The sequence below is a fragment of the Raphanus sativus genome, chromosome 5, assembly GCF_000801105.2.
Source record: "Raphanus sativus cultivar WK10039 chromosome 5, ASM80110v3, whole genome shotgun sequence".
Taxonomy (NCBI): Eukaryota; Viridiplantae; Streptophyta; class Magnoliopsida; order Brassicales; family Brassicaceae; genus Raphanus; species Raphanus sativus.
Window position 1 is genome coordinate 5,387,911 of NC_079515.1, and position 11,384 is coordinate 5,399,294.

Consider the following 11,384-nt stretch of genomic DNA (forward strand, 5'->3'; position numbering starts at 1 on the left):
GTTACATGACAACGATGTGTAATTGCTATCATACTCCATAGACCTTATTACCAGCTTTATTAATTAATTTTGTGTTCCATTGCCATCCTTTTTTTGTTTGTACTACCAAAATCACATTGATACCAAACCGGTAAGGGACATGTTTCAGGTTTGATACAATTTACAAATGTAGGCTCAAAACCACTATCACAGAGAGTATACAGAGGATGATGATATTTGAATACAAGAGAAACAACTATTCTCAATGATACAACAATTGACCAGGAAACAAAGAAGCACATAAATATCTCAGATCATTTCACTCTTCTACACTTGTGTGTCGTCTCCCTGCCTGTGATGTCAATCCTTTAATCTTTCATTCGCTTGGATCCTGCCTGAATATCTTTTATGAAGAACCTTTGATTTCAATCATTTCCCTTTGCTACGAAAATTGGAGAGTGAAAAGAATGACCTTGGTGCTGCAGTAAACATGATGTTTTTAAGAGTGAGTAAAAAACATATATAGCTAACGATGTGAGTTCCAGCTTCGCTTATATAAGATCTCAACTCGTATGCTAGATGTTTAGATTCAACGGTGTTCCATTGTATACCTTCAGTAGTTAGGAGTTTTAGAGAGTAGAGCGCTAGATTGATTTACCTTTTACAGAAGTACCTGACATCTGATCCTCCTTCAGTTTAAAGCTCAATGGTGCGCTTGTGGTTCGTGCTGAAATTAGGTGCATAAAAATTTTAGATCAACATAACTCATATAAATGCTAAAGCCTTTGGATGCTTTATGTATATACTAGGGGAACCGAAAAGGTCGTTAGTTACCTTGTTCATTGAATAGCTCACTCTCGTTGAAGCTATCATCAGAGGGTAAAAACCTAGACTTTCTCAAGTCTTCTGATGATCGATATGCAAGAAGATCACGTCCATCTTCAGTGTCATCATCCCCTTCAGAGGTTGTAGCAGATATCCAGTCAGCCAAATTCTCAGCCGCACGGTTTTTCCTTCCAAAATTCAATAGCCTTTTTAACCCTTTCGTCACATCTTGTTGGCACTGACCAGCAGCAACGTGTTTCTGAGCAGCAGCAGCACCTCCCCATTTCTTTCTCATTTGACTTGTATCATTCTCTGTGTGGTTAAGGGAAGAAGCCAAGTTCCAGAAAGTTGGACTATCCACTGGTGAGTCCACTGAAGCATCAAGCTCAGATGACTCGTTTTGGTATTGATGCTGCTTTACTCGTGACTCCAGAAACGAACCGATGGTTTGGTGATGCCTAGAAGGTAACTCAGCATTTGAATCAGGGTCAAGCTGAGAAAAAGATTCACATTCTTCAAACTCTTGACTGAGTCTTGATTTCTCGTTTTCTGCATCAGTAAAAGCTTCAACTTCTGTGTCATCTTCCACCTCCTCTTTCTCCATTTCGTCTGATGCATCTGATCCCTCTGAAGCCTTAAGCTGCGCACTGTCAGAGATGAGATTGTTAAAATTTCTCCCGCCATGCTCTTGCTCAAGATTCAAAGGTACAGAAACATCATCTTCTGCCGCTTCAGCTGCAACTTTTCTGATATTTGTCGGCCGCCTTCGCAGCTTCTCTTCTTCGGTTACAGCCTTCGGTCTCACAGAGCTTCTCGCCTGTGAGCGGACACCATTTTTGCCAACTCCAGAGGATGGTTTCATCATGCCTTCCTTCTTGAACTCGGCTAAGTTAGGGACTGACTGTGCAAGAAGTTTGTCTTGTCCTCTCCGCCTAGCAGAACTAGGTGTAGAAACTTTGGCTGCAGAGCGTGAAGCAGTGGTTCGAGCAGTCAAGGAACTGCTTTTGTTTTGTTGTAGCTTCTTGTTCTGTGTGCTCCTGGAAACATCTTCATCTTCTTCACTGTGGAATGAGCTAATTGGATGCTGTAAAGTCATTACATTGTTAAAACTTATTAGTAAACCAAGAACTGAAGGTACTTTTGGTAACCACAGGTAAACTCTCAAAACAGAAGAAAATGACGTATTACCTGATCTTTTTTAGCACTCAGCCTAGAATTGAAGTAGACAAGCTTCTCTGCACGTCTGACATCTGAGTCACGTCTTGCAGTAGACTGAGAAAATTTGGTTTTCATCTCAGCGTTACTGCGATCAAGTATATCTTGCATCATCTTTAACTTGGCTTCCTTCTCGGTCCTTCTTGAACTCCACTCTTCCTTCAGCTTTGCGTCTCTCTTCTGCATATATTCCTCGTACAACTTCCCTCTAGAGTTATCTGAAAAGCTGATTTCTGGAAACTTGTGCCTTGTGGCATCTCCATAGTCACTGTTAGCAACCACCTTCATTGTTGGTGGGGTTTTGAACTTGTCTTCATCGTTTGAGCTTAAACTTGGCATTTTTTGGGTCTTCTGACTAGAAACTTGTGGAGAAGATAAATCTTCTCTAAGCTTTGATGTCACAGCCTGTTCACTCGCCTTTAAGGGCTTACTACCTCTACGGACAGAACTGGATTGATCTCCCGGCACACGGAGCATATGTTGAGCAAATAGCTTTTCAAGCTCGTTTGCTTTCACTTTTAATTCATCATTCAGCTCTTGACTTCCCTTGGACGACGCTCTGGCCCTTTGAACTTGCTCTGCTGGGGACATTTGGTTTAGAGTATCATCACTCTCTGAGATAACTGACACGCTATTAATGGCTGCAGGTGGCTTTTTATTTACATCAACAGAACCAGTCTCAGCCCTTCTACCATGTAGTCTCTTCATCTGTTCAGTACCTAAAAGACAGACAATGTGTGTAAGAAAAATAAATAAGAAGATTGGTGAATTACCCTTTTTTTTTGTCAAAGTCCGGATATTAAGAGAATCTATACAAGTATAGAAAAGAATATATAGGTACATTGTCACATTGAGAGTTAGTCATTATCCTCTTTTCAGACAGCTGTTTAAATATTAAATAATTAAGAAAATATAATAATACTTCTACGGTCATGACAAATTCAAGAATTTAGAGAAAAAAACAAAGAAGGAAACCATAGTAGTGCATGATGGTTGGAATTAATAACTTTACTGACCTCCATAGACCTGTGTCTTTCTCTGACGATCTTCAACTGGTGGTGATTGCCTAGCTGAAGGTTCTTTCCTAGGAGACTCCACAGTTCCTCCATTGCTCCGAACACTAGTGAGATTAGATTCAGTAGTACCACTTAACTGCTGTAATGTAGACAATGAATGACTCCGAGGATCCCTAAACTGTATTTGATCCTCCTTATCTGATTCAAAATCCCCCATTTTGTTATTGGACTCATCATCATCATCTATATTTGCATTCCTTGAGTAATCCAAAGTCCCTTTGGAGTTTTTATCACTGATCAATGGCAACTTCAAATCTACCTCCCTGTCTTTCCCTAAAACTGTAGAGCTTGAATTGGTTGAAGAACTATATTCGTTCTGCTCTCTTTTATTGTAGCCGACAGAATGTTTTGACGATACACCACTTCCATCTTTGGACACTGATGATGACGACGAGGGACTATCACCACCAGTACCATCCTTCCTATCATTTCCCAAATCAATGCTCATGTCACTAGCACCACTCCATCTACGTACCACAACTTTTTCCATGCCTGCAGAAGATGATAAATCAGAAGAGAGCCTTTTCGGCTCAGTGGATTTTACTACCACGGCTGTTTTCCCTCCAGAGTTTTCTTTCTGCTTGTTTTCGAATAGGTTGATCCTCTCCTGCACACTGAGCCGTCTCGTTAGCTGCCTAGTCTGACCTGCTGATGGCTCATTCTGCACAGGACTTTTTTCCTCTTCTTCATCCTTTTCACCATGACTACGCTTTGATTCTTCCATACCAGTTTGATGTTCCCTGTGTTGTTGGGTTCTGTTAGTTACTAGGTTTTTGGATGGATCTTCACTGGGATCATCAGTTGACATATCAGATTCCCATGAGGAACGTATAGCTTCTTCTTCTTCCTGATTGAACCTCCAGGAGCTCATTAGCGCTGGTCTTCTCTGGCAAACTGCGATAAACTTGGTGCATGCGTCACTGCGATAAGTATAGCAGACCAACAAGCATGATCAGGGTACACATATATAACAGATGGTTAACTAAGTTGAAAGCCAAAAATATTTTTGGAAGTCTGTGAATTAGAAATGCGTATTCTAAAAAAGTGAGATAATTGACTAGGTTAAATATTGGTAACCCCACAAAGAGAGAAAAAAAGGAGATTGAATTATTTAGTACAGTTAGCCATATCTATATTATTAAAAGAGAAGTACATATATAGAATGTCCCTTAGTTTTCAGTGTTATTTACACTTCTATGCCACTGACATTAAATAATATTTCCTATTTTAATGCTGTCTTTTCCACTTTGATTAATGCATTTTCCAAAATTAAATTTGAATTAAATACACAATTAAATAACACTTCATATTTTAATGCGTTGTCTTTTCCACTTACATTAATGTGTTTTCTAAAATTAAATTTGAATTAAATATACTTCATTAACTTTTCAATTAAATCAATGTCAAATTAAAAAAAAATACAATTTTGTTAGACAAACAATTCATGGAAATTATAATATCAACTCTTCGTTTAACAAATCTGAACGAAAAGAATATTATCAAATTTGAACCGAAACTAGATACTATCCAAACGGATTTACCATTTTGGTATCTAGAGAACCATAACCAAACCTTATCTGAACGAAATATTTCAGATATTCGAATGTATTTAAATCATATTTATATACTTCAATATGTTAGCTATTTTCGAGTTAATATCCAAGATATAAGTTATTTTAAGTTGTTTAAAATATTTGAAATATAAAAAATAGTCGAAAGTAAACATCTAAAGTAGATAAACAATAATCAAAACACCAAAATACTTAAAATATATATTTATTCTTCATCCAAATATTCAAGCTAAACCTATTTTAAAATTTTAATTTAGGTACTTTGGCTTACATTACTCAAATAATTTAAAGATATATAAATTTAAAAAATTTAAAAATAATTTAAACGGGTTATCAAACCCGCAAAGATCCGAATAAAACCGGAACCAAAGTTTATAAATACCTGAATAGAGCTAGAATCTTTAAATTCAAAATCTCAAACCCGAATAGATTTTAACCGGATTCGAGTTGATATGCAAATATCCACCCCTAACTTAGTCAATATAAAATGATCAAATATTACAAATATACTACTTAGTATAAATAAATAAAAACTAAAAATTGATACCTGTGCGGTCGCACGGGTCAAGATCTAGTTAGTCTTTTATAATCATGATCATCCACCTACCAGTAGTTCTCATGTCTACATCAGACCAAACCTACCTAAATTAGAGCATGATGGGTTTCTGTTTAAGGAAAAGAGCATATGCATCAAGCCCTAAACATTTAAACGCGACTACGTAAACATGTGATTATGGTGATCATAGACGAACTATATATGTGTTATCACAAAGGTCCAAATTTCAGAGAGGGATCAGTGCCAGAGCGTAATAAACCTTGCTCTACTATGAAGAACAAGAACTCAAATTACAGCACCCACCACGGAGAACTTCTCAGGTTTAAGCTCATATAAAATTAGACAAAGGTGCTTAATTTAAGTTGTCTTGTTTTCTTGTGTGTAAAAAGGGCACCCACAAAGGGCAGAAAGACAGGAAAGACCTGGCAAATAATAATACAGAGAATACTATAAAGGATATCTTAACACTTACTTCAAGCGATTGGCCCCAAATCGATCAGCAAATTGACTAAGTTCGGGTACAGTGACTGGATTGAAACCAGCAGCGGTAGCACGATTACAAGCAGTTGCCAAGTCCTGCGTAACTGCTGCAAGCCGTAAATCAATAGCTCTCAGTAGCTCCTTCCTGGAAAGACAGAATAAGTGGACACATTTCAAGACATGTAAAATAAAGCAACTTTGCACAGTTAACGGACACACATATTAGTAGACAGTGTAGCTAAATATTCATAATTGTATCAAAAAATAAAAAGCATGAAAGGTTGGGAATTTACTTTGTCACATCAGCTCCTGGTGTAGTCTCTGTGCCATCTGAACCAAGAAAGTTTTTAGCCAGATTATGCCAAAGCCAGAAAGTAACGACTAATGTAAATAAATATTTATAACGGACATGTATGGTAAAACAGAAAACAACATAATGCCTTCAGCTTCTAAATGTAACTCTGCCACTCATAAGGTGGCCCTGTAGATGCTTTTCTTATATTTTGCAGGAAATTTTCTAGCTGTAGCGCATTTATTTTGGGAGCGTGTACTGTTAAACTCTGCCAATGATACAGTCGATTAAAAGGGGACACAATGATGGTCTATATAAGATACTATTCTAGCGTCCGTGAATTGACTTAACAGCATCACAGTTCACTTCACAACTTTTATCACTGTAACCAACTTCTTAGAGCCAATGCACAATTTGCCATGGACGGTAATTATGTAACAGAATATACAATGCATGACCTTTTGCACCAGATCGCTGATCACCACCAGTACCCTAAAACAAGAGAAGAGATTAATTCAAAAATCAATGAGAACACTCCAGTTAACACATTTATTTGCTTAAAGGTGAAGTACCTGGCCATATATTTTACGAGCAGCCTCTAACTGAGACATTTCCACATCCAAAGCGCTTACCAATTCCAGAACCTCTGGTGTACTAACAAAGCGTACAAACCTATAAACCCAAAGCAGGCACAAGGAAAAAATTAGCAATGAGGTCTTCTACTCCACCAAAACTAGTACACATCTCTCGTTCAAGCAAAAAAAAAAAAAGGGAATCTAAACCTCTGGAGCGTCGCTTTAGTAAACCAAGTTGCAGCATTTTTACTACTTTGAAGCCTGATAAGAGAGTGAGCTTCCCGGGCGACCTGCTCTTCAGCGACTTTCAAATGAGCAACGAAAGGTTTGACCAGTCCAGAAGCAATCTTCGCAGTACACCCCGCCGCAGTAGAGACAAACAATTCACATCTGCACAAGAAAGAAACCATAGAAAATATCTATCTTAAGAAAAACAAACAAACACTAACAAGACAAAAGAAGAATTATTACCTTGACCGTTTTGGGGAGAGTTGAAAGAAAGCATAGTCAAGAGGTATAGCATCATCTGGTCTCATCATTTTCTCCAATTTTCACCAAAAGATGAGATCTTTAAATCCAAAAAGAGGAACTTTGAAGTGAAGTTCGTTACTCCCGGATCAGCCTTTACCTGTGGAAACAAAAAATGAGAGATCTTTGGGGGTCTCTTTCCGATTCAAATTCGAATAGTCACTATCTAATAATGGCGGCGATTGCTTTTTTTTTTTTTTTAAATCTGCTCTTCACTGCCCCCAAACTCTTTTAACAAATGGTGGTGGCTACTACTAAAGCAATTACTGTCTCCCCTGAACAACTACTTTTAGAGAGAGAGAGAGAAGACGTTGTTCAGACAGAAATCACCATTTTTGTTTGTAGCCTATACCGTGAGAACAAACAAAATAAAAGAGAAGTGTAATAATTTGTAGAGCGTGAATTTTCAAAATTTTAAATTAAAAATATCAATTAAAAGAAAGTCGGCAGTATAATGCGAAATCCGGATTCTCCATTTTACCCTTCCTTCCAATATTATTTAAATTCTTTTACATGATTTTTAAGGCTTTCAAAAAGGAAAAAAAAACTGCTTAGCTCGCATATCGAGTTCGTACTACCCTAAACTCTCCCTAGTCTCCAAGACCTTTCGCTCTCTCATCGTATCCATTGAGCTCACCCACGCACGGTTTCACCACAAAACACATGAACCGCACTTTTATATATGTTTACAGCTTCCCGACAGTCCTCATCCCTTGTGGTTCACCCTCCGGGTACAGCCTGATCAAATCGAGAAGAAGAAAAAGAAAAAAAAAGAAGAAGAAAGTTAGATTGGTGCAAGTGCCTGTGCCGTCATCTTCCTATGCTCCTCAAGAACCATGGTTCGTTCGCAGGGTTGGTTCAGATACCTACGCGTTCAGACAAAGTTATCCTTCGTCCCAAGTCATGTTAGTCCGCAACATTGAGCAGTTTTTATGGAGCAAGGCCCCCAGCATGACCGTAGCTCGAGTGAATCCATCTGCCTGCGTATTCCGCGGGAAGATATACGTGTTGGGAGGTTGCGACAAGGAGGCCGCCGCGAAAGGCTCCTGGGGTGAGGTTTTCGATACAAAGACTCGAACGTGGGAGTCTTTACCTGACCCTGGAGACCAGCTCCGGTTCTCTCTGGTGATTAGAAAAACAGAGATTATTGGAGGGAAGCTTTGCGTCAGGAGTAACGATAAGGAACGGGACTCTGTCTATGATCCGGAAACGCGTAAGGGGTACGCTACAGGAAAACTGATCGAGGGTGACAGTAGGTGTACGGTAGGTGATTTGTTTTACTCTTGTCGTAGGGAAAGTTGCATGTGGTATGACAAAGAGTGTGGCGACTGGAAACAGGTCAAGGGATTGTTGTCACTCGCTAGGACTTGTCGTCGTGGTTTGATTCAAACGGTTCAGTACTGTGGGAAACTTTTAATCTTGTGGGACAAGCTTGCGAACCGTCGTAGTAACTGTGAAGAAAAGGTTATTTGTTGTGCCTTGGTGGCGCTTGAGAAGCGCCAAGATGGTCAAGTTTGGGGAAAGGTTGAATGGTCTAATGAAGTGCTTACGGTTCCTAGTTCATACATTTTCTTGCGTTCTTGCGTTGTACGCCATTGATCTATTTTTATATTATCGAAAATGGCTTTTAGATTTTTTTTCTTTTGGTTATATAAAATTTTTTGGTGACTTTCTTTGCTCAGCCTTTATTAATCAAGTTTGCAACTTGTTTAAAAAAAAGGAAAAAAATTTAAAGTTTCTTCATAAATCAGAGTTAACTTTAATTTTTTGCATTGTTATTAGAAGCATATAATTTTTTATAAATAAAGAGGTAAGTAAATGAGGGGTACGTTGGTATTTTACCTTTTAGATCCAACCAAATTTAACATCGCCAGTTAAACAACACAATGATTGAGTTTTTAAAGAGTTAAAAATATTGACAGAAAAAGAGTTAAAAATATGGGGAATTTTCAAAAATACCACTTTCAAGGTACCATTATTCATATTTACCACCACTAAAAATACATTTTCAAAAATACCTTATTTATTAAAATGTTAAAAACTCTTATATCTTTGTTTTTATATGCTTTTCAAAATTCTAATCTCAAATTCTAAATCCTAAACCTCCAATTCTAAACCCTAAACCCAAAATCTTCAACTCTAAACCCTAAACCCTAAACTATATATCCTAAATTCAATATCCTAAACCCTAAACCCTAAAGTCTAAACTATAAATCCCAAAATCTTCAACTCTAAACCCTAAATCCTCAACTCTAAACCCTAAACTATACACCTTAAACCCTAAAACATCAAATCTAAACCCTAAATCCTAAACCTTCAGATCTAAACTCTTCATTAAAAAATAGTGGTAAAAGTGGTTAGTGTAAACATGAAAAATAGTACTATGAAAATGGTATTTTTGGCAATTTCTCTAAAAATATATCTGTGTGTGTATACAAATACTGAAATCCGTATTATATATTTTTTTAATACTAATTAGATGTTGACAAAGATTAAATACTAAAGTACTTGTTCTACTCTGCTCAGAACTAGTAATATTTTAACACCAACCATTTTAATTCCAACTTTTGGAGACACTATAAACAAATTGATGGACCCCATGAAAAAAGCTGGAAATATCTAATTATTTCAGGATATCAATTTTTAATTCTTTTAACTTTAATTTAAAATGAAAATTGGTCTTAACTCCTAACCAAGTACATCCTACTTAAAATCCTACCGAATTCTTCATAAATTCCTTCTTCTTTTTTCTCTCTTGTATATGTTAATTGTTAACTACTTGGATCGACTAGGAATCATAGAGTCCAAATGATATTTTTTTAAAAAATCATTACTAGACCAATTCTTATACAAATCCTACCGAATTCTTACACAAAGTTCACTATTCAACAGTGAACTTTGTAAGTGTACCTATGGATCTTTTGAGTGAACTTTGAAATGGCAAATTCTATTGCAGAAAACGTATTAATTTTCAGTCACTTCCTACATTTGGGGACTGTATTTTACGACCAAGAATTTTCGTTTCTCAGCAAATTTTCATTATTGTATAATTTGTATTCTTCACAAGGACGTAATTAACACAAGTTTGAATGATTTTTACGGTGGGACTGGGATTCTGGGAAGATAGTATTTTCTTCAAATATCGTCATTTAATTATCCATACATACCTATTAAATCGATCAGAAATCAAACTAAGAAAAAGAAAAAGAAAAACATGAAGAGTTTAATTATATTAGTGCACATGATTAGTCTATGAGAAACCTCCATGTGGGGTTGACATTCCAAGTGATTCCCAAGTTCTTAACAACATTATTTACACGGACACTTACTTCAAAGTAGTAAAATGTATAAAATAAAAACAATGTTACATGTTTAGTTGAATTTTTCATCTTTGTATAGTTGATTTTTTCCTAACGAAACACAAACATAAATTCTAAAAATTGATCAGTAGACTACTATTTACATGAACCCGTTATACGTTTTGTACACTTCGTATATATACAGATAAAGTCGTTAGATCGGGTGTTTTTTTCACGTACATGTGTTTCCCCCTAATCCATTTCAACGGTCCAATGCATTTAGCACAACCCTGCAATATTACAGACGTTGTAAAGGATACATGTATAGTATATAGTGCCTTTGTAACATTTAAACTAATAATTTAGCAAAAAAAAAAACATTTAAACTAATAAAAAAAGAGGATCATATGAGAATGAAAAGATATGGATCTCAAACCAATCGCAAGCATTGAGACTCGTGGCATGTGTCTCATTTGGTGTTCCAGCTGCATCATATAATTATGACAATCATTAATGTACAAATCAAATTGATTTCGAAGCTTGTGTGTGACCATGTGCACAAACATTACATCCCCTCATGTCTTTTGCAAACTTAAGGGTTTTGATTGCTCATAATGCAACCATAGAAGTTAACTTACGAGTCAAAGGAGATTCGGGGATGCTTGATCCGACAGGAGAATCCGGGACACGACCTGGATCCACCCTCAACTTGATCTGGTGACCATTACTTGTGACACTTCCGCCGGAAATGTGAGTTCTCAACTTCCTAAGACCATTCTCTGGGGCAGGACCGGCCACAGTTTCATCCCAGAGCTTGTGTAAAAATCCCATAACTCCAATCAATTTTTTCAAAAGGGTTTTTGTTTTTGTGTTCTCTCTAAAGGGTTTTGTTAATTATCTCTCTAGCGTTTTTCTTTATTAGAGGATAATAGTGGGTTTATTTATATAAAGATCGGAAAGAGAAGCCTTGAATATATTTGGTTAGACT

General features: G+C 36.8%; 2 protein-coding genes and 1 pseudogene across 2 annotated transcripts; 1 reads left to right on the forward strand and 2 right to left on the reverse strand.

Annotated features, from left to right (window-relative positions):
- Nucleotides 1-131: 131 nt before the first annotated feature.
- On the reverse strand, nt 132-7,399 carry LOC108860745 (uncharacterized). The gene is made up of 11 exons (XM_018634596.2): nt 7,041-7,399; nt 6,777-6,959; nt 6,567-6,666; nt 6,453-6,486; nt 5,996-6,032; nt 5,695-5,847; nt 3,036-4,015; nt 1,993-2,738; nt 814-1,888; nt 638-706; nt 132-458 (listed from the first exon to the last, which is right to left on the reverse strand). Exons 1-11 carry the CDS (start codon nt 7,106-7,108, stop codon nt 409-411), a joined length of 3,495 nt encoding a protein of 1,164 aa, XP_018490098.2. The 5' UTR covers nt 7,109-7,399; the 3' UTR covers nt 132-408.
- LOC108858031 (F-box/kelch-repeat protein At4g39753-like) lies at nt 7,336-8,711 on the forward strand (annotated as a pseudogene).
- Nucleotides 8,712-10,548: 1,837 nt separating this feature from the next.
- LOC130512849 (dormancy-associated protein homolog 4-like) lies at nt 10,549-11,315 on the reverse strand. Its single transcript, XM_057011267.1, has 3 exons — nt 11,035-11,315; nt 10,833-10,881; nt 10,549-10,686 (listed from the first exon to the last, which is right to left on the reverse strand). Exons 1-3 carry the CDS (start codon nt 11,225-11,227, stop codon nt 10,659-10,661), a joined length of 270 nt encoding a protein of 89 aa, XP_056867247.1. The 5' UTR covers nt 11,228-11,315; the 3' UTR covers nt 10,549-10,658.
- Nucleotides 11,316-11,384: the final 69 nt, after the last annotated feature.